The 22,911-nt window shown below is 50.1% G+C and overlaps 3 protein-coding genes across 3 annotated transcripts; 1 reads left to right on the top strand and 2 right to left on the bottom strand.

Moving 5' to 3' along the window:
* Positions 1-3,115: 3,115 nt before the first annotated feature.
* Positions 3,116-5,528, top strand: ETH_00015885 (replication factor C small subunit, putative; the record flags this gene model as incomplete). The annotated part of the gene is made up of 11 exons (XM_013374665.1): positions 3,116-3,159; positions 3,310-3,388; positions 3,517-3,596; positions 3,761-3,813; positions 3,922-4,003; positions 4,122-4,259; positions 4,442-4,490; positions 4,618-4,752; positions 4,884-4,940; positions 5,126-5,185; positions 5,376-5,528. The coding sequence occupies 11 exons, from the start codon at positions 3,116-3,118 to the stop codon at positions 5,526-5,528; spliced, it is 930 nt and encodes a 309-aa protein (XP_013230119.1).
* Positions 5,529-6,875: 1,347 nt separating this feature from the next.
* Positions 6,876-18,314, bottom strand: ETH_00015880 (uncharacterized protein; the record flags this gene model as incomplete). The annotated part of the gene is made up of 17 exons (XM_013374664.1): positions 6,876-7,109; positions 7,371-7,568; positions 7,741-7,983; positions 8,105-8,431; positions 8,627-8,848; positions 9,185-9,303; positions 9,471-9,849; positions 10,085-10,209; positions 10,374-10,621; positions 10,841-10,978; positions 11,126-11,314; positions 12,124-12,278; positions 12,490-12,747; positions 12,917-13,323; positions 13,478-15,586; positions 15,892-16,083; positions 16,571-18,314. 17 exons carry the CDS (start codon positions 18,312-18,314, stop codon positions 6,876-6,878), a joined length of 7,287 nt encoding a protein of 2,428 aa, XP_013230118.1.
* A 1,112-nt stretch (positions 18,315-19,426) lies between these two features.
* Positions 19,427-22,409, bottom strand: ETH_00015875 (Peptidyl-prolyl cis-trans isomerase d-like protein, related; the record flags this gene model as incomplete). Its single annotated transcript, XM_013374663.1, has 7 exons — positions 19,427-19,696; positions 20,034-20,126; positions 20,427-20,929; positions 21,149-21,418; positions 21,631-21,801; positions 21,938-22,190; positions 22,308-22,409. 7 exons carry the CDS (start codon positions 22,407-22,409, stop codon positions 19,427-19,429), a joined length of 1,662 nt encoding a protein of 553 aa, XP_013230117.1.
* Between the last annotated feature and the right edge of the window lie 502 nt (positions 22,410-22,911).

The following is a 22,911-nucleotide window of genomic DNA, read 5'->3' as shown; positions in this document are numbered from 1 at the left end:
TGTGCCGTCCACTCCGAATTTCAATATGGCAGCTCAGTCACGCTGAACGCAATCTACTTTTGCCCTTGTGAGTAGGGCCTTCCATTGAAAAAAAAAAGGCAAGGGTCACGAATTTTAAAATAGGAATCCTCCTGAGGAAAAGTGGTCGCTGATGGAGATGGTTAAATAGAGCAAGCAGTGCGAGTGGTCACCGGTGGTTCGGTGATTCCTTGCCGAGCCTTTTGACAGTTTATTGTTAAGGAAACGCGCAGAAACATCAGTCTTTACTGAAAAAATGCAGTTCTCTTCTGTTCGGAAGTACCGACGTTACCGCACAACTTCTTTACACCAGCCAACAGCGGCATGCAAGCCTACAACGGTTTCCGTCGGAAGCTTCCGATGCACCTCCTGCACTCTTACTGAAGTAGTGAGGAGAACAAATTAAAGGATTTTGTACCATGCACCCTCCTGCTGCGAGCTCATTGACAATGGGCACAGCACGGTACATGAAGCTTCCGCCACTTCCTGCTTTCAGAGGGGGGTGCATCCATGCTGGTTCAGTTATGCAAGAGCTAAAACATTCCCGGCACAGCTAGTGTTTCAGATATTGTACTAAGGCGTGCACATGAAACAAGATCGTTGAGAATATGCAGTTGGGAAATCTGTTGACGTCTTTAGTGTCAACAATGGAAAATTGAACAATGGGGGTATTACCGCACGTAGAGGCTTGTTTTTCCAGCAGAATTCCGTGAAGCTGTTCTGAACAGCTGGTAGAAAGTTCCTCATAGTAATAAAGACCCAGCCTTTGGGTCAGATGTACAACTTGTTGCCCTCGCACTGCTGCAACGGTTTCTGAACTGCACGTACACCTGGATACGACATGCAAATCGTGTGGCCTACAACGAGCGCTATTACTGGAAATCTCACCCGCAAACCATTCGGAAACTTGAGTCTTTTTTTTGAAAATTTATTCTTCTCGAGTTTTGACTTTCGTAGAGTAATATTCTTCATCATTGACAAGATGTATCGATCAGCCTGCTTCACCAGCTTTGCAATTACACTGGCGGTTCAATATGCACTGTGCGTTGCTGAGCCACGAATGCACAAGGATTTGAATCGCATAACATGCCCAAATCATACACACGGGGTATGTATCCATGATGCATCTGGGCGTCAGGCAACCCATCATACTCATTTCTAAATTGCAGGCTTGTGCAGGAGAAAACGTCTGCCTCCATCCGTGCAACCGGTTAGTAGCAGAAACCACACCTTCTGCCATCTCAGTTTGCCAATGCACCTTTCCATCCAGCCATTTCTTGCCCACTCAGACGCCTACTTTCTTTTACGAAAACGCTCCATCTGATCCAGGTAGGTCTTCGTAAACTATTATAAGGAGCACTTGTTCCTGTTCATACAGCGTCCCAACAGAAGCCAGGCTCTGGATAGAGGTTGTTCCATCAGCAGAAGCGAAGCAGCTCTATTTCAATGAAATCACCTCAACAAGGCCGCTCTACAAGCACACGTTAACACCGGGAAGCTCAGGCAGAATAGAGTTAGGTGCAATTCCTGAGCCAGGTTTGTCATTTAATTAGCAGCCAGTAAAACTTGCCTCTCTCACACTAGATGCATTCTACAGGCTCGTACAATATCATCATGTTCCAGGTAGGACACAATTGAGATTCATTGTCACGTAACTCTTTGGAGTGTACCTTCCTGCGCAGAATAAGAGGACTTTCGAAGGAGTCTTAAGTGTGGAAAAATTCTGCATCAGCAAATTTTGAGAGCATATCTGCTGGAGAAAATGCCCAATGCCGAGTCAAAAATTTCGCACCGGAGCAGCTGCTGAGTAAAGCAGAGAAATGATGTATATGTAAAGAAAATAGCGATTGGGAGCTCCATTCCGCTATTGGATGATCGTTTAAACGTTTGTTTTTTTCGCGGATAAATGACTGCCACATGCTTCGCAGCCGGAACAGCATCACTACTTGCACCGCTTTTTGCGTTCCTATGGAATAACATGAAACTGAAACTCATGACCTCAACGTCGCGCCTTCGTACAACGAACTGTGTCGACGTGAAGGAATAGCTACAGTTGTCATACAGAATTTCCCCCTCAACTGAGTTGCCTCCAAAGCAAAACTAAAGACACCCATTGCTTTGTGGGCACTGCAGCAGTGTGCGCGAAGTCGAAAGCCCTCTGGCTGCCATACAGAAATAAATAGTGTTTCCCGATTCAACTAGTGTAGAAAATGCATTTTACTGCCCCAGACATAACTAATTTTGCTGAGTCAACGCGTTGTATGGGTGGGATTGCAGCATTTTTGGCAGACAAAGTACTGAAAATGCCTTTGTATACAAGAAGACACATTTGGTGTTCAGCATTCAGCGCTGGCGCAAACAATTTGCAAAGTTGAAGCTCCACATGCAGCATGCCTCCGGAGAAACAGGTTATATATGTCGATTTGAAGGGAAGTTTTACATGTGATATTTTGCAGTTTCACCTCTGTTTGGTATGGAAGGATCAAGAGCATCGTGGGGTGTTTTCTTCACGCACTCTCATCGATGATCTGGCAGTATACTGCAGCTAGGCTATGATGGGAGCTCCAACAACATGTTTGGTATAAAATAAAACTCAAAAATAATTTTGTGAGAAACCAGTGGGTAGGCGGCACTGGTGCAAAAATCATTAAGTCGCTGCATGCACAGGTGGTGGTGGTGACGCTCTTCCTGTGGCTGGTTACTCTTACGTCAAGTCCTAAAGTTAACTTTGAATGTAGGATTGCCGGTAGTTGAAGACAACACTCGTTAACTCCCCGCGACAGAAATGCGGCTTGGTGCTTGAACTTGTGTAATTTGCACAAACGCCATCGTTTGTGAACAGCCTTCTTTATAGGGCGAGGCTTCCGGCACCCTGAAGATAACTGCAGCAGAAGGATTGAAATACCAGTCTCCTGCTCAACCCGTACATCCAGGACGGTACATCTGTTGCTTCAGGCCACGGACTGCCGCAAACGTCCAGCAATTGACACGAACTTTAGAGGCGGGAGGCAACAACAGCTGGTCCTCCGGCACTTTCTTTGGTTGATTGCTGCATGATAGGCCGTAAGAATAAATGCGATAAAAACGGGGCGCCATCATGTCCAAGACAGTCGCCGACTCGAGACCATGGGTAGAAAAGTAGTACGTGGAATTTCTTATTCAGCTCATCCCTAGCCCCACAGATAAAAGCTTCCTTTCATGTATCTCGAAAACCATACCGTTGTTCGTTTGAAGGCAATGGTTTTCCATGCTGTGGTCTCTGTGAGCTGCTGCTCTCCTGGTTGTCTGCAGCCGCCCACGGAAGATTGCGGAGGTCTCTCAGCAGACCGAAGCAAAGCGTCTTCTTTCAAGGATAATTGAAACTGGCAACGTGAGAACAGCCCAGAATATATACTTTGAAAGTGTTGTTGCCGTGCCGTCGATGTGAGCTCCCGAGAATGCCGCTGTTCTGGATCTTGTGTTACAGTTGCTGTGAAGGGGAATTGTCACTGTGCACAGATGCCGCATTTGCTCTTCTTCGGTCCTCCTGGCTCCGGGAAGACGTCTGCGGCACTTGCGCTTGTGAAGGAGCTCTTCGGGTATTTGAGACACGCTATTTTGAGGCTGCATGTAGATCTGGCGCTCGTCTTGTTCGTCCCCCAGGAAATGGCCGAGTGCAGATAGCACGAGTGACAAATTTGCATACGACAAGATAGCATGCGTAGACTTTAATCACTGCACGCTTTGTGGGTTTTTCCATCAGACGAGAGGACTCCAAGTCTCGACTGTTGGAGCTGAATGCATCGGACGAAAGAGGTGAAGCTTATCTCAATTTCTAATGGTCCGCAGTCTGTAGAGGAGCCCATTCCGTTTCTTACGGTTAGTTAAATAGAGAGTCCCATGTGTGTCGATGTAATCGTGCAGGTATTCGGGTGGTGCGTGAGAAAATAAAGAAATATACGCGGACCAACACGCCCAAAGGAAAAATCAACCCGGAAACAGGGAGGTGTGCGCCTGCTGCTGTGCGGTGGTCATGTCTTTAGCAGCATGATTTCACCTATAGGCCATTTCTATCTGGACTGGATATGCTTCTTATCACTTTGTTTTCCTGCATTGTTTTGCAGGGAAATGCCCCCGTGGAAGATTGTCATGCTGGATGAGGCTGATATGATGACGCCCGATGCTCAAGCTGCCTTGAGAAGAATCATGGAAGCCTTTGCAAGAAATACGAGGTTCATAATCATATGCAATTATGTACACAAGTGAGCCCACACTTCAACTTTGTTCAAAGGGATACATGCGAATTATTTCCAGTTCCTGGGACTTCTGGCTTAACCGCACGAGCATAACCACTGGTTTGAGAACCACAAATAAATGCATTTACCAACGACCATTTGTGCGTCCAAAAGAGGTATTTGCAGCCAGTGTGTATGGTATTGCGCAGGATCATAGATCCTCTCTTCAGCAGATGCTCACCTCATCGATTTGAGCCTGTGAGTAACTGAGGCAGAAATATCCTTCCGTGTTCCTGGGAAGTATGAGCCGTGCGCATAGAAGTGCCCAGGAACCGCCACAGTTACGCGAACGGGGAGCTTAGCTTGCCTCTAAATGCGCATTTAGGTGTCACCGGATGCTCAAATGGAAAGACTTCACATGATTTGCAAGGCGGAGAACTTGACAGTCGAAGATCGAGCGCTGGAGCGTCTGATGAATCTTACATGTGGGGATTTGCGCCGCGCTGTGAACCTCCTTCAGGTTTGTCGCTTTATCTGTCTCTGTTTGCCTGTACCTATATCGGCGTGGTGAAGTAGCGATTTAATTTTGGCACATGATGAATCTCCCGGTAACGTCAATTTTTATACATTATGCGGTCTCTTCTGCTGCAGTCTGCGGCAGGGATACACCGGACGATCACGGAAGACGCAATTCTCGAGGTTGCAGTCGTAAGGCTTCCTGATCTAAATCTCATCCAAGGCAGCCCGCGTTTACACCTGTTGTGATGGGAACTACACGGCGATTTCATCTGTGCATTTACTTCCTTCCCACTTGAGCAAAGACAACCCGTTACGTCTGCCAGTGTACTCACTAACAGTTTTCTCTTCTTTATCCCTCTTTTGCTTGTGCACAGCACCCTCCTACGTATGTCGTTCAGAGCGTTCTCACAGCCTGTGCGACTTCTCCAGAAGCGGTGAGCGGATCAACAGTATGGACCTTTCGCCGGCCAGACTGTGACACTAACACTGTTTATTGGCCAAGTCGCGAACTTTTTACATAAAGTAGAAGGCCGGAAGTGCCAGTGCAACGACGATCAGCACCAGCGTACCGGCGAACAGCGCCAGCTTGCATCCTCAGCAGGATGCTTGGTGTGTATGCGTCAGGTGAACGAAGTGACAGAAGAAGTGGCGAATCAGGGTTGGGACGTAGCTCTGCTACTGCAGGAGGCAAGTGCTGCTCGCAGTTTGTGTGTACAAAATCAGGGAGAAGCCGTTGCGCATACAGCAGGAGCAACCACGAATTCATCGGATTCCTAGTATTCCTGTGTCATGCTTCGTCGCTCACTTAGCGAGTGGCCGCCCTTTTGATAAAGTTGAGGCTCTCATTGCCCAAATTTCGCCTCGCGTGAGCTGTTCTTTGCAAATATCTGATCGCTCAGATGGTCGCAGAAGTTGTGAAGTCCGAAAGCCTTTCAGATTTACAGAAGGCCACTATACTCCATGAGATCGGTTCTACGGAGTTCGCCGTTTTGCAGGGTACGTATGAACAGGACGTCGGTAACATCATCGTAATCCCTCTGCTTACCTCCTCAAAAAGCCCCAGAACCCTCCTGGGAGATTCCACTGCATTGCGACGCTTGTGTTGTGGCATGAATTGTTTCAGGGGCACATTCCCTACTGCAGCTTCTTTCAGCTTGCTTGAAGATACAAGCAGTGCTGATGCAGGCATGAGTTTATCGCTTCGAAAGAGGCGGACATTGCTTGTCGCCTGGTTTGCATATAGAGACCCAAAAAGCTCCTGCTGATATGTGTGAGCATATTCTTTGTCCTTGCAATTTGTGCGGTGTTTACTGAACTTGAGATTCGTGAGATGCACTGCTTTTCGGATCCAACTTCAAATCCCTGACGGACTGATTGGCGATGGCTTTGTTTTTGGGGGTGCGTGGATCGTTCGCCTCCCTAGCGAACGAAGGACAGCGACCAGTGTCTGCAATTGTACTTGCTTCGTTGGCAGATAAGTGCCGTAAGTCTGCACGGCTCGCCTGCTTTTCTGCACTGTTTTGGATTTAGGAGTGTATACATCAGGTGAGAATGCATATTCTTTAGCGCTAAGGAGTCGGCGAAAGATTGTAAAACATGTGTGTTGCTGCCGCACCGCATAACCTCAGTGACTTTGGAGAAGGCGCTATCCTCAACTTTGTCACTGAACATGGGACTCCCAGCGAATAAGTAAACTTCCCACACCGTTTCAGTCAGCACGAAAAAGAACACCGTCAAGATCATGCAGCTGAGCGAACCAGCTGCGCGCAGGTTCTTCCTGCCCCTCTGGTACCCACGAGATCCGGAGTATGACCGAACGATTGCGCACCAGCAGCCAGAAAGGGCTATGCCGCAGCCCCAGTCACTCAGTACTTGTCTCGAGGCATTGAATGTACGGTGCATTGGGCAAATTTAGCAGTTAATCAGAAGGCTGCGTTGCTTTTGCTCCTCAGCTGCTGATCCACAAGCGATTGACATAATAGCCTTTGGGGTACAGGCAGTTTGTGGATCTATCCTTGTTGGCCAGCTTACGCTACACTCAGCTTCGGCATGCCTGCGCTTTGTTCACACATTGAACAAACCGAAGTATAATGTACGCATTGCCGCACTCAGCGCACTGTTGACTCAGAACCTCGTGGAAAAGCGCTGCTGCAGGGTCTGCTTGTGAAGCGCTGCGCGGTACTCCGCAACTTGTTGCTTGATGACAGCCAAGCGCGAATGCACTCCAACGAAGTGCCGGTCACTTTTCAGACTTTCCATCACCCGAGTGGCACTGGCCATTGCCAACTCTATCTGCAGCAGCATATCTGTGAGCTGCTGTGCGGCAACATCGGCTCGAGCGCGTTCTTGTTCATTTAGCTACGGCAAACAAACGAATACAAAGTAACGCAAACACGATTACAGTTACTCTGTGACCTCACTGCGATGCATGACGCATGTACAAAATGCGCATGTGACAAACAAGCAGGCCAGGAGCTTCACACGAGAAACTGGCATACATGACTCTATGGTGAGAACATCTTCGCAATGGACCTGCCGCTGAGTTCCACATCAGTGCAAAGCGAGGAACTGTGTGTTGGTAAGGACTTGCAAAAGAGCAAACGGCAGGAGGCACCCTACCTGCGACCACAAAGGTACACTAATTGGTGACCCGAAGTACGGCAGATCTCCAGACTCCGTAAGCTGATGGAGGAGCCCGACATAAGTGAATGCTGTCGCGACGTCATCCTGGCTGGTCAGCCACTGTTCAAAAATCCAGCAGAAGATGGTCTGCAGCTCTGCGGAATTTAGGTGACTATGCTGCTTTGCCACATCATCCTGAAGCAGCAAGGCACGCCAAATCCTGCTCAGCAGACACTCAGGTACTAAGGGTTCTGGAAGCTGGCGGCAGTTTTTCAGAATTTATGCAAACTGCTTCGCTCCAGATCGTGCTCGCACCATAGCGTGCAAGCCAACTGAATGTTACGATGTTTTGCCAATTAAAGATTACCTGTTCAAAGGACAAATAAAGATCTATTAAACTGCTGTATGATTTGCCGCACTCCGCGAGGCACCAGGCAGGCCAAAGAAATCCAGGAATCTGCACCGTCTCTCCCTCAGCATTGACCATAGCAACCTCCCCATCGTCCCAACGAGAGTGCGCGTGAATGTGTAAAACAACGCAGAGACGCTTGAGAGACCGGTCGCAGCTCTCCCGTACTGCAGCGTCCGGCAATGCCATTAGATGCTTAAGCTGAGATGCAACGAACAGAATAAGACCAAATTAAATATGCTTTGGTTAGGATGAGATACAAAGTTCACTTTTGCAAAGCAGACTCAGGGAACAGGCGTCAAATTCTATGCTTTGCTCTTACCGCATCAGACAAAATCCGCGGTTGCTTTAAAGTCCGCGAGGAAGCCTCAGCAAAAGAAAGGACTGCCATGCAGGCATCATCAAGAGCAGTACGTGCAGTATTTTCTTCCTCTGCGCATACTCCTACGTTGCCTATGTTGCGAGCCGTTGCTATCGACACACGCTGGCCATACAGTCGTAGGGCTGCAATTGACGGAAAATGCGGTGTGATGCGCTCTGACAGCCCGTATTCATTCATGTGGGTCGTTAACAAGTCCAACAGCTCAAGGGGAGCGTAGACGAGGCGCTGTAAATCCACTAGCAATGACAGAATTGACAGGCAACAGTCCTGAGCATAAAGAACACAATTTCAACTGAAGAAAATTGTCACAAACATGCCGTATGTGTAGAACATTCCTCCAGTCCGTCATTCCTTGCTGCTTCATTGGGGTACATGTACAGCAGTGTTACGTTGAATCCGTTGTTGTTGCGGCTTCATTGTAATCCGTCACAAGCGTAACAAATTAGTAGGCTGGACACTAACCCGACAACTATACGGCTGCCCGCATTTGTCAGGAGGTCCCGTTACAGTAAGAGTCGAAATTTCATCACAGAACGTCTCGACGTCTTCCGCTGAGACGGCCTGGGCTGCAGGTGATATGCCAGAGACCAGTGCTCGCTCTCTCTTGACAGACTGCAAATGGTTGACGGTGAGAACACAGAAAAGATGTGCAGCGTCCCTCACGAGAGCTTGCTGGAGGCCAACCTGGAGGAAAAGAAACACTAGAAAACAAAAACAAATATAGGCCCGCTGACGGCTAATGATTTGTTAGCTGAAGGCCAAGTGCATATCATGATTTACTGTGGGCAGTCTGCTGGGAAATAGTTGCAAAGGCCTTTTAAACGCAAAGACACTGCTCTTCAGTGTACATCTTTTGCTCTTCCCATCGAACTACGAAAAGGCTCAGCAGTCTAGAAGAATATGATTGACTGGGAGGGCAAGCACTAACAGACCTAGGAGAGGAAGAACTATTTCATGCATATGCAAGCGCTGCATGCACTTACAACGTGCATTCTTGGGAGGGCACTACCGCAAGCTTACCATTCGAATGTTGAGATCAATCTGTTTCAAAGAGTTGTCGCCGGCCGTTATTGCAAGACCATCAGCAGACGAATCAAGTCCTGCACTGGCTCGGTCACCTAATAGAGAATCCCACTTTACTGCAAGACGAATATGCACAAAAATTCGAGTGGGGGAGCTTACACGTAGGCACTGACGTTTGTGTTGGTTGCGCGCAACCGCTCTACCAACAGCCATTTGCCCATGCACATCGGCTGAAATACTAGTAATCAGGCAAACGGGAAGTTTTTATTGACAGTAGACTTACTTAAGTAATCGTTCTCGGATTTTGCCACTGAACTGTAGATTGCTTGCTCGGTGTGTCCACTGGCCTGCTGAAGATAATGTTGTACATTTTCCTTGGCCTTGACAAAATGAAGAAGTCTTTTGTTTAAAGACGGCTCTTGTGAATGAGCTTTTAACCAGAAAACCAAAAAGTGCCAAGCTGGCTTCGTAAGGTTGCAGCAAAATGCATCTGTTTCCGCATCAAAGGCTAACAACGAAGATACGTCGGAACCGTCTACTGGGCTCTCTGCTTCGATGACTTGTTGCTGTTCAGAATTTCCAGTAGAAGATTCCTGAGGAATATTTCCCCGCCTATTCCCACTCCACTGCCTCAGTCCTTGAAGGCTGTGGCACTTCGCAGCCTGCAGACGCGCAAGGCCACTCGAACACGCAACGACTAAATCCAAGAGGTCACATTTATTCACGGAATAAGGTGCACACCGCAATAAAGCAACAAATGAGCTTTGTAAATATCCAGCTTCAACTTCTGCATGATAAAAAACTCGTTGGAGCAAATGCCAGCATAAAAGAAGAATTTGTGCCAGCCCGTTTGTACGAACAAAAGTGGCGGCAGCCGCAAAAACCTAAAATTCCCACCTGTGCATAAAGCCCTGAAGCCGCGTAGCGTTCTCCCAAGTCTATCGCGAACGCCGCGTCACTTCGCGCCAGAAGACGATCGGCCATAGGTCCATCGATTTGTAATAGAGCAATTGGGAAGTTTTCTGGTTGCACGCCACAGCAGTCACAATCACCTGACTTCTGCTGGACTGCGCTTCACTTTAGGGTCCATATTCAACGTGGGAATGATGAGAATAACGCGGTGTGGCAATGTGCAATATAAATCATTGTAAAAGGGCGCTGCAGCCGTGCCAAGTGTGTGCCTCACTGCCCCCGTTATTCGCAATCCAATCCAAGACATAGTTGTGTAGAAATTCATCATTACTCGCCAGGCACGCGTTCACAAGGGCTGCTGCGCAAGCTTTGCTGTCTTGGTGCGCATCGGATGCAGCCCCGGCCTCATCGACCTTTTCACTGGGTTCTTCTCTCGCTGAAGGCGCCGCTGGATCTTCCTCATCAAAGATTTTGCAATAACGCGCGAGACACTCCCCAACATGGCGATAGCAGCTAGAAACACTGTAGCAAACAAGAAAACGCTGGCACAGTTCACGACGTGGAGAGGCGCCATGACAAAAAAAACAATCAACACACTCAAGAAGTTGCAGTTATGCTGTAGTGCATGTTCTTGTGTTAACTGTTTGAGGCTGACACCGTCGTGCAATGGTTTCGCCTTGGCTCCTACAGGGCATCGTCTTGCTGACTGCAGGTCGCAGAGGAAAGGCGGCTTAGACTCACAGAGTATTCTGAATGTCGGCGAGCTGGTGAGCAGAATCTGCCGACAGAGAAGGCCATTTTGGCCTTCTTCCTGCTGTGAACCTGCTGAAGTGTGCCGAGAGATCCGCTGCCTTGGCGGTCACAACGTCAACCAGAAGGCTGCACATGAAAAACTTGCCGAAGAAGACTTGCTTTGAGCCACCTTGCTCATGGATTTCCACCACACCCTAGAAACTGCACACTGAAGGAGGGCAAAGGAACTTTGAAGCATTCGGTGTGGAGGTACGACGCTGAAAAGTTACTAACCTGTAAAATCCCAGGGAGTCTAGAAGAGACACAATGCCTTCAAGAGGCAGGAAAAGCAGACGCGGCATGAGCTGCTGATAGACAAATTGCTGGACTTGTTCTAGACTCGGAGTTGTTTGGTTCTCCACTCCCTCTTGCAACTTGCGTTGCAGCTGAATATACAGCATCTGTGCCTCCAACTCATCCTTCCTGTGCACAAACGACACGGAAGTACTTCGCTACCACTAACGCGTCCAATTCCGAATCACACCGGAGCTAGAAGCATACGAGGTAACGGCATGCAAAGACAAGCTATAGAAATCGCGTGTGGGATGCAAGTGAACACTGCAGCTCCTGTAACCGAAGCTGCTGGCACCCCTGTTGCTTCAAAAAGGGGTACGCGGATGAGTAAGCTCCAGCAGTTCAAAAAACAAATACTGATCGCAAAATGCCAAGCTGCTACGTAGGCAGGAACATACGTGAAGAGAGCCCCAGTACAAAGACGAGATAGGAGAGGATTGCCAAACGCCGCAGTCTCGAAGACAACCTGGCGAAAGCTTTCGCGAGCCTCCAAGCTAATACATCTGACAATCGAACATATCCAGGAAAACAGGGAACAAGGGGCAAGGCACTATTTCAATTAGCAAACTAACGTACCAGGACAGAGAAAACGTCAGTACAAAACGTTGATTGAAGTAGGAAACGAACGTACGGAGAGAGATAGCAAGCAAAATGAATACATTAATATGGAAAGAAGTACTCAAAGGTAAGTGGAGAGCTAGCATGTTGGAGTTGGGGAGATCGGGAATCATGAGAGCCAAATCACACTGCAACGAAAGTGCATCAACTACCGGACAAACTGCACAAGCGTGTAGCTGTAGACAACCCTAAACAGCATACACCCAGTCCATGACTCAGAAGTGAAAGCAGGACAACTGCACACCAGTCAGCATCAAACATATCGAAATCTTCCAAGAATCCAAACGACGCGAAGAGTACGATCAGTTGTGCTTGCTTACAGATCGGTCAGGGTCAATGACAAAAGACTATCAAAGAGACGAGAAGAAACATATCGATTCGTTCCCATCTGCAAAGAGTATTCCGCCTGCTGCATCAACAGCTGGTACGCTGTCAGCATTTCCGACGCCGTCACCAAAACCCGGCTGGTCCCGTACTGCGTTAAGCACAAGAACAATATAACAGACGCGCAGAAGGTGCAGCAGAAATTAACGCTGACGGCTCACCGCTGATGCAGCAGCAACTAAAACCGGCCAGGAACCACGGAGAGCGAAGAAATCGGCGCAAATGCACCCAGAGCTACCACACCACCTAACAGAACCGCTACAGCAAAAAATAGCAAACCGTCTCTATTCAAGAGAGCACACCAGCACGCTGAGCTCAACGGCATCGCCGACGGGAATTGAGCCCCATATGATATCTTGTTGCTCCAGCTCTATAGGAGAAGGTGTCTGAGTCCCCTCTTGAAAGGAGGAACCTGACGAGCGCAGTGCAGCGAAGTGCGGGGGCAGCCCACGAGACTGAAAGCCCCACGCAGGAGCACGAGACATCTGCTGCTGCTGCTGTTGCAGGGAGGCGCGCTGTCCAAACGAAAAGAAGAGCGTCGTGTACACAGCGTCAAGCACCTGGGAAGACACGAACAGTAACAGTGCCTGCAGAGGGTATTTTTTAATTATTGCAGCGTGACTTGCTACTGGTGTGCGTGCCCAGCTTCCGCTTCTGCAGCTGCCGTATTTGCACTTGCTATGCTATGTTACGAGAGAGGCTAAAAGGAACTCATCATAAGGTCCTTACCTCGTACAGCGAAGCCACTTTATACAGAAGACGCGACACAGACTCTGCTGAAAAGCGGCCCACCAGGCACACAGACGATCCTCGTTGCTGCAAGGTGCCATCTGGATCTTCCTGTTGCCATTCAAACTCTCTTCCCCTCTTCCTGCTGCTGAGCTGTCCTGGAATTTGCTGCTTTCGCTTATGCCTCTCATGGCTCTCTGCTCGAGCAAGGCCACAGGGCAGCAAAGCAGCTTCTACCAAGGGGGTGCCCACTACTGGCCGCAGCAGCCGAGAGGCGTAGAGGATTAAACCCCTTACGGTACTGCTCAGGCCTACCGGCAGGCCCTGCACTGAGGCGCCTAAAGAGTTGCCAAATGCCCCCCCAATCTGTGAAGCGGCAGAAAAACCGTGCGGTTGAAACGGTGCGCCTGCCGAACAATCAGATGGGAAATTAGGACAGCGGTCAGCAGCAAAAACAAGTGCAACTAAAAAGTATTGACACAGACCATGAAATGCATTCCAAAGAGGGAGAGCAACCGGGATAGTGCACCAAATGGTAAAAACACCCTAATTATATCTCACCAGTTTCCTGTGACATGCCTTGCTGATGCTGTTGCTGGCCATGGTGTCCAAAGGCCCTGGCTCCCCAGGCCTGCTGAGGCTGTTGCTGCTGCACTGTCTGCGGTGACTGCTGCATAGTCTGTTGCATCACCACAGGAAGCAAAAGCTGCTCCCCAAGGAGTTCTGCATTCAAGTTGGTGGTCGTATCTCTTCGAACCTCGAGGGCTGTTAGCATCCGCCACGCCACTGCAACAGCAGCAGCCTTTTCCTCTCCTCTTCCCGTAGCAGCAGCAGCTGCCGATGGCAATCCAACATTGCTGGCGTTTCCCCCGGAGGTCCCTCTTGTGACAGTAGCATTGACTTGCTGCTGCTGCTGCTGCTGCCTCTCTGAGCATTCTATGTACCCTAAACCAAAGGGGGTCTCGAAAGACCCAAGGCTAGCCACACCTGAAGAGCCCCCTTGAGAGAGCTGTATCGTGTTTGGTGGCTGGAAGTAGGCACCTTTATTTAGCCTGAGGGCCCCCAATTGCTTGTCGAGAAGGTTTGTGGTCGAAGAGGATCCATCAGGGATACTCTGGTTGCCGCTACTCCCAATATTGGACTGCGCAGCGTGGAAGGCTGCAAGAGAGGAGGCACTATCTGCCAGCAGCTGCCAGAAAACCGCATACATTGCGTCCGCCCCGAACTGTGCATCTTCACACATGTGCTCTGCCAGCAAGTAGCCAAGGCGCCAAGGCGCGTTACGCTGAGGACCCACTGAGACCAACATGGTCCTATTCTGCTGTTGCTGGTGTTGGAAGTTTTGGTGAGTTTGCGTGTTGTTGCTGTATGCTTCTGGGTAAGCAGGACGCTCGGCGTTTAAGGGTTGCATCTTATTTGAAGATGATCCAAAGGGCCCCTTGCTTCCCTCTCTCAGCAGACTTTCAATGCCTGCTAAGTATATTTGTGTGATGGCTTGTCGACGGAGCTGCAAGACAAACTTACTGGTGAGAATAAGCAGTTTCGGGGCCCCACAGAGGGCACCAGCCGCTGCATCACTTTGGGCACAGGGTGGACGGACGGAAGGAAGAAAGCCCAAGAGCGAGCTTTGCTTTTTGTTGTGATTGCTGCCATTGCTGTTATTGTTGCCGGTTCCATCACCCATCCTGGTCTGTTTTCCTGGAAGTCTCTCCGCTGCAGCAGCAGCGAAGGGGTCGATGCTGTAGGGTAGAGAGAGCCACTGGCGTCTTTTGCGGATGTCAAACGGAGACGGCCAGATGGTGCTGCTTTGTTGCAGCACACCGAATAAGGGAGAGGTAAAGGGCTCGGAGATCAACAGCACCCGGCCCGCCCCTCTGCCAAGCCGCATACACAAGAACCACTCTGTGCAAAGAGAGGGGAAGCCGCTGCTACTGCTGCCGCCGCCGTTCCGAGGACCCAAGATAGGAACTCCAGCTGAGCCTAAGGCGGACTGTGGTCTCACTGAAGGGAATAAGTAGCCCCCAAAAGTTGATGTGTCAGTCGCTGCTGCTGCTGCCGTGCCCCCTGTGCTTGTGCTGTTACCTTGCTGTAGAAGCGCCAGAGCCCTGAGGTCCGGAGCTGCAACAACGAGGGTGTCGCTACCACCGTCAGCAGCAGCAGCCGCCAAAGCAGACCCCTGCGTGTTTTCTGCAGCAACAGGCCTGCTCTTACAACAGCAGCAGATAGCGGTGACGCCACTGTTGCCGCTGTGGTAGCCACCAGCGCCCTGAGCCCCAAGTCCTCCGCCTAAACAATCCTCTCCCTCAGCAAATGATGCCTCAGCGACACATGGTGCTCCTTCATAGCAGGAACTGCGGCACGGAGCGCAGCGCTGTAGCGGCTGGCTGGACGTATTCAGGACACCCTTGAAGCCTCCCTTGTCCACTGCCTTCTCACCCGGTGCGTTTGGTTTTGCTGCGTATGCGGAAACAAATACGCCAGATGAAACGGCTGAACACCGAAGCGACCCTAAAAACGGTGGAAGCGAGTCTATAGGCCCCCTGTAACCTCGAACTTCAAGGCGAAGCGGGCCAGCTGGCATGTGAGTGCTAGCATGGAAGAAAGGCGGTAGTGCATATGGAAGGCCACCAAATGCGCGCAGTCCACGTATTGAAAGATATGTGCGGCCTCCTGCAGATACAGTAAGAGGAAACATAGCCAACTGGGTTTAAGGGAAGTACAGATGGTCTGATGTTGGAACCCCATACGGTGGAAGACGCGAGAAACGCATCACAAGCACACATGGCAGCTGCGTTACGTAAGAAGGGCCACGGAGGTGACGGGAAACAGCTGATGAAGAATGCAGCGAGACACTACACTGCAAAAGAAAGCAAATGGCAACAATCATTGGAAGGTGCATACTTGCCTCTTTCGCTGCGTTGAAGAGGCAGACGGACAGGTTTGACAAAACATCCCACAACGTAACCACAACTTACCAACAGCATCTGTTAAGACGGCGACAAGAGAGTTTCCCTCAAAGGGGGCAACGACGGAAAGTGACACGGCCCGAAAACCGCCAAGTCGCCTCAAAGAGGCCAGAAGACCGCCGCGGCCCTCAGGCGGGGACTTGCTCCAAGTGGAAGCTACGCGTTGGAGGCCGTCTTCGATCTCTTTGCAAGTGAGATGCACTGAACATAGAATGCAGACACAAGAAATATAATGCGGAATCATCAGAAAAAAGAACTGCGGGGCACACGCAGACAAAGTACACAAGAATTCGGCTGTAGGGACCTGTAGTCTTCCGCTACTGCAATCTTCAACGGACACAGCAGATGTGACACTGAAAAGCCGCAACCGGGAAATTCGCGCATTGCTCAACGACTGTGAACAGAAAATGAAACACACCCACAACACAAGATCCAGAAGCAGAGAAAGAGCAACTCCCGCAAAAGCCGGTCCGGATAGGGGACCGAGCAGTGGCAGCGGAGACGCCAATCTAGGCAAACAAGCGAATATGTGCAAAACGAGGGAGATAGTCAGGAGAGCACGTCAAGTCACTTAACGACCTACTAAAGGCAACGAGGTACAGTCAAGTGCAGTCATAAGGGGAACCCAATCATGAACACTTGATCAAGAAAACAGACTACAGTTGTGGAAATCGAAGAAATCCCTCACGCGTCCTCAGGTTTTTCACTTGGTTCGTCGTGCGTATCTGCTGCTCCTTTAAGTTGGGTGGCGGAATGACAAACGCTGTGACAGAAGAATCGCCGCCGAGAGCCCACACGATGCCTCGTGCCTCGTCTGTCTGCAACTGTCGTAACCCCTGCCGACACTCCATCTCCACCACCATATTACCGGTTACGTTGCTGCTGTTGCCGATCAGGCCGAAGGACGAACACAATGCCCGAAAGCCCCATTTTATTACATCTGTGAGTTTAGGATTCACAGGAGCCAGATGACAAACAACGAACCCACCGCTTCCCCAAACCCTGAACCCTGAACCTTCCATCCCATTGGGCGGAGCGACGACCCGCAATGCCGCAGAATCCTCTTCTGTTGCTGCCGCTGTTTGGGTGTCCGTAACTTCTGAAGTCCTGGACCTCTTTGTGAAAAGCAGCGGAATATTCAAGGAGCCCCAACGGGGGCCCCTCATCTCGTAATCGATCGGCTTGACATCTAGAACGTAGACTTGCTGAGTTTGTGGGGATCCGAAGAAGGCAAGCCCGCTACCCCTGTGTGCTGTCGCATGTCTGAGTTCGAGAGCAGCCCCAATAGCCCCCCCTTTGGGCTTTTCCGCAGCTCCGATTTCCGTGTAATCAATGGATGAGACAGATGGCCCTTTCATGGGGTCCCCCGCTTGGTGTTGGCGAGCAGGATCCACTCGAGGGACCCGCGGCGTGGCGGACACAGCAAACAGCCGCACCGAAGACGTGATGGCGACTGCTAAACAGTGCAGGGGAGAAGAAGGAACGTCTGCAAAGGGTGGCGTGTCTGTACAGCCGGAAGAGTCAAGATGAGACGTAACAGAAAAGGCAGACAGGGCCGCATCATCCCAGCAGAAAGAGGCCCGCAGAGCTGGGGGAAGGACCGCCCTATCCAGGTGTACGTACACCACACACTCAACTGCCCCTGGGAACGACAGCCGTTCCACAGCCTCTTCAGGGGCGCCCACCTCCCACAGAAACAGATCACCCTTGTCGGCAACCCACAATCTGTTTAGCTCGGGGATAAGCCCATGAGGAGGTACTGAACGACAGCAGCAATTCGCGTTGCTGTTGCCGTTGCTACTTCCCTCTATGGCGCCACAGCGGCAGAGCATGTGCGAGAGAGAGCGGGGAATCGGAATCCACTCGCTGGTGTCCCCAATACTGAATGCATTCCTGTTTTCCTCATAAACGGCTTTGTACAGGGGGGCCCCCATTCTGAATGCCCAGGGGCCCCCACCAAGAAACGGAGCCCTTCCAGGGCTATCCAACTGTGCATGCTGCTCATCCGCACAGATTCCGCCCCATAGTAAACGAACTGCTGCGCTTGCGAAATTAGACGAGGGCCCCTCTGCGCCCCCATTTGCGGGGCCTGTTGATGAGGCACCCAAAAACGCGTCCACAGGTCCATCGACGCCAATGGGAGGCCGAGGTGCAGTCGTGCCCTTCGGAGCACCAAGTATGCATGAAGATGGCTGCGTTGAGGGCCTCCGCTGGTGTTGTTGTTGCTGCTGCTGCTGCTGGGTTGAGAAACCGTAGGCCGCCTGCGTCATTGAGATGCTGCACGCGCGTCCACGGCTCGCCGCGGGCCCTTCATCTGTTGTGAGGGGTGCAACTCTTAGGGTGGGAATCGCTGAGGACGTGGGGCCCCCTGCAGTGTTGGTCGAGCCCATAATGGAGCGGTCCGTTCCCGACGGTGACGCGAAGGCACTCATTGAAACTACATATTAAGGGGCCCCTGGGGGCCCCGGAGGCGTGTGACGCCGTCAAGATGATGTATCGGTAGGGTCAAGAAAAAGATGGTGGCTGCATAAGGTCGGCCCGCACCCGTAAGCTGAAGGCCCCCACAGACCTGCCCGAAATCGCCTCATGCAGAAACCTGCCGCAGAAGGCCTATGAGAAATGGGCTAAGATTCACATTCAAACAGTGAAATGGGAGTGAGAGGAAAGCCGGGGCTGGGGGGAGAAACCTGCGTCGTAAGTTCAATTGGGGGCTGCACACACTGACGCAGCTCCGGAGGAACGCACCAAGTCAATAAAATATCAAAACTAACTCAAGAAAGACGTGTACAAAGGAAGGGGGTAAAATCTTCTCAGTTAAGGGTGCAGGGAGTTTGGGGCTCTGTTCTAGCTCGGCGGCGCATGCGCTCCGCCTTTTCCCAAATCGATCTTCCACATTTAAGCATTTACGTATTGAAATAGAACAGATACTGTTGTTTTCCTTTATGTTCTACCTAAGCTAAGCCAAAATGGGAAAAGTGGGGGAAGAAATTGCGCACTGGTTGCGTTTGGTCGCATCTTGTCTTCTTGCAATGACAGTTGACGGTTCTGCCTTCTAAACAGAGTGCCTCTTTCGCTTTAGTCGTTTCCGTTGCGTGCTATTTCAAAGCGGTCTGGTTCCAGCATAAAGCAGACACGGTGGGGGATTGTACGTGCCAACTAACGTAAAAATGCGCAAGTTCGCTTCACGTAACAGTTACATACGTGAATTACACCTGCTACTGTGGCAGTCTTGGGTTTTCTTTGTTGTGTCTGTTGCCGCTACAGCAGCTGCGCACTTTTACTGCTGTTGCAGCTGCTGCATCAGCAGTGACAGTTGCTACCAGCAGCAACAGCGACAGCAAGAATGGAAGGATATGGCAACTCCTCTTGTAGCATAATTTGATTTTGCTCGTTCGCAGCCTGTTGTTTGGGTTGCAGATACTTCAACAGTTGATATCGGTCGCATAAATATTCACTTACTTGTGCCCATTTACGTTTGTGAATATTCCCTGTACCTCCCTTTATATTGTATCTTCGTCGTTAGCGAGTGAAGACGTGGCAGCAACTAGACATCTATATCTGCCACATCCCCGAAAACTGCCTGAAGACAGTCTTTTGTGAGTTCTTCTATTTCTGGACTTTTGAACCTCCAATAAGAGACGCCTTTTTCAACCAGTTTCATATTCGATCTGTGGTCGTCCCCCACTATCCCGTGCCGAGCTAGAATGGGCTGCTGCACTTGCGGTAGATATTTGCGGGCTCTCAGGATGACCCGCCGGTAGTCGAAGTCTGCCAGACTTCGTAGCGCGTTCAGCTCAGCTGCGACCGGGTCAGACTGCAGAAAAAGCATAGGAAATGAAGTTGTCTCGGCGTGTGGAGGTCGTGTGCAACTGTTGTGTCAGCGAAGGTGTGGCCATGCAGGTGTTTCGAGACGAAAATTTCCGTCCAAATGTATACGCAAGCAAATGCATGCATAGCAGCACGCCTGTCGCACAAAAACGAACCCTTGACTTTCCTTCAGTGAGTACAGTAAATGCGAGAAAGGTTCTGATTATAGGGCTGTGGAGGGCTGGAACAGACGACATGGCAAGAGAAATAACAGGTACTTGATATTTTTTCTGTCGCTTTTACGCTTAAGAACGGCATATGAAAGTGGACAATGATGGACGCACTGTATAGGCATCTAGAAAGTCTAAAAGGATGCTCCGGGTCTTCGCCAAACTAAGGGGTGGGAGCTCCTGCGTCTCTCCTTTCTTCGTATATTCCTGAAATTTAAAAGGCAAAAAGCGCAACAGTCCCATAGAAGTGGAATAAAATGAAGGGAATCGTCTATTGAAGTCAAGGACTTGATGGCTTCAAGTGAAGAATTTGGGAATCGAGTATCCAAATACAAATATCTACGCTGTAGTCAACGCTTCGGGTATCACTTGAATCACTTTTGCTATTCCATATTTGCACACTAAGTATTAGAATTTTGTGTCTGTGACAGGACACTAGGCCATTCAATGCTGCGACGTTATCATCCGATATACTCTCCCAGCATGGATGTTCGTGTTAAAGCGCACCGTATGCTTGTCCTGTGTCTCTGCCTCATCACAGGTTGCAGCTTTGGAGATGCTTTCGACGCCTTGCCCATCTGCACTATTGCAGGAGTTTGCCGCCTCTGCAGTGGTCTTGCTCGGCGGTAGATGGAAGTCCGTTTTGTCTTCAGGGTAATTGCGGCTAAAGTGAAATTGGTCGTCATCAGACTTGTCGGGATCGTCGGCAGCGCCCAGCTGCCTGACGTGTGCAGCCGCCAGCCGGCCCCGGGAAAAAAGTGAGCCTTCAAGGCCTCTGCACACTGTCAATTTCGCCTCAGTTTCGCTTTTATTCAAAACCTGCCGCAGCTCCTGGAGCCCCAGCCTTGCAGCACAGACGCCTTCTTGGGTTGAGTAAGGGCTCTTTAGGATAAACATGAAATCGTCTTTTGCGCACTTCGTCATCCCTAATAACAAGTAGGCCCGACCGCGACGATAGCGAGCCTTCGAATCGTGCTCGTCTAGTTCCTGAATTATTGTGGTGCATGCGCCTGCAGTAAACATCAAGCTGAGAAACAATGGTACAATTTTGCTAAGATCTGCAGCATTTCCTCCTCGCATATATCAGAGACAAATAGGAGCACCTGCATTTCGGGCTACACTGCGACTGCATTCCACAAAATGCTGTACCCACAAAGACAACAACAGCAGGAATATCTACAAAGGCATACGCAACAGCAGTTAGAGTTGCATATATGCTACTATCTTACGTATAGCTTCTTGGTACTTGCCGAGTTGAAGCGCAGCTTGCGCAGAATTTTTCAAGAAGAGGGAATACATATCATCAATACGTCTTTGGCTAACTGCATCCTTGGCCTCAACCCAGTTCACGAGCTCAACCCCTTGTTTGAACCTCATGAAAGCCTTATCGTAATCTCCAGTTGCATAGGCTTCTCGGCCTTCTCTCGCCAGTCTCTCACCGAAAGACAGGTGCTCTTCCAGGGCAGGGGCATCCAATGGCCTTTTGCCCTTAGAAATGCCTGGGTCATAGAGGAACTGTGAAACCTATTTATGTTCACCGTGGCACTTCATATATGTCAGCATTTTCACATAATATATATATCGGAGACAATTTGGTAGCTCTGCCGGCCTTTCTTTTCCTGGAGGCCAGTGCAGCGTATCGACTTGAGACGAAGAGAACGGCAGCAAATAGTTAGTCTTTTCATCTCAAGCATAGCAAGGAAGTCTCTACCTGGTATCCATTCATCTCTTGGGCAGATCTCTCCCTTCGACATGCGCTCAGCGAGTTCTGCCTGAGGCAGATCCCTCCAAGTGCGCTGTTTGAGGTAGTCTAGGTCCGCAGCATCTAGAGGCCTCGAAGCCTCTTCATGTATTTCCTTGAGTTGCTGCTCTTGCCGCTTGACTGCGTACGCACCACAGTACAAAGCAGGCCGAGTGTTCAAATGGCATTTCCTTTTTCCCAGTGCATTTGTTCCTCTGAAGAAGGGAAAAAGAAGTGGTGACCCATGGCAGCTCAGAGCTGTACCTAGAAAACGTACAAGCTTCAGGGTGACGCTCGTATTCTTCTGCCTTCTCGAGAATGAGCGCTGCTAGCGACTGGTCTGTTTCGATTCTTTTGCTAAATATGCCTGGATTGTGGTCTGAACGGAGCAAGCAGTCGTGCAGACGCTCCAAAAGGCCTGGAGACTGTATAATTGGCCGCAGTATTCGTTGCTGGTCAGGTGTACACCCAGCTAAGGCAGTCTCCAGTTCCTCCAGTTTGGTACTCTTTACGGCTGCCATGCGACAAGCCTGATTCCAGCACAAGACGCAGCATACACAACCAACAGTATTTGTGGGTCCCACTGCAGATCTAACGCTTTTTCCTGCTCAGACCGCTGGGATCCTGGGCAGCGAAACAGAACTTACTGTTTCCTTTTGCAGTTGCCTTTGCTCCTCTTGCAACATGCGCTGCTCATTCGGTCGACGCAGGAAATCCTGCCAATAAGCTTCACATTCATGCATCGCCATTTTGGGATCAAAATTTTAACACCAAGCGGCGCTTTGTTAGTCGGTTAATGAAGCTGTTTCAAGGCAACACTGATTGGGGCTCTGTCCCGCTCCACGTATACTGGTAGGGCCTATTATGGTCTTCCAACCATGAAAATCTCATAACTAGCGCAAAACGGATGAAATAGCGTCCTATCAAGGCGAAGATTTTAATTTTCACGCCCAAGTCTACGACACCTGCGGCACTTTGGGCGCCTTTGAACTGCTCCTCCGTGACCGTCTCGTCTGGACTCCCACAAAACAAACGGCGCTTTGCATCAAACTTCAAGGAGAAAAATATTAAAAAGGTAAGACTTCTTTATAGTTTGAATGGAGCTTGCAACACCTTCTGCTGTAGGCATCTTCCTCGCTGCACGGATCTCCGGGCAGTACCAAATGTTTTGGCGGTGCACAACCACTCGGGCTGATCTTGACTGAAACCAGTCCCACATACAGCTGCATGTTCACATAATGGAAAATATAA

Source organism: Eimeria tenella, genomic scaffold (genome assembly GCF_000499545.2).
Source record: "Eimeria tenella Houghton genomic scaffold, Eth_scaff22, whole genome shotgun sequence".
Taxonomy (NCBI): Eukaryota; Apicomplexa; class Conoidasida; order Eucoccidiorida; family Eimeriidae; genus Eimeria; species Eimeria tenella.
Note: the sequence above shows the minus strand (reverse complement) of the source record. Positions and strands in the feature narration are given on the sequence as shown.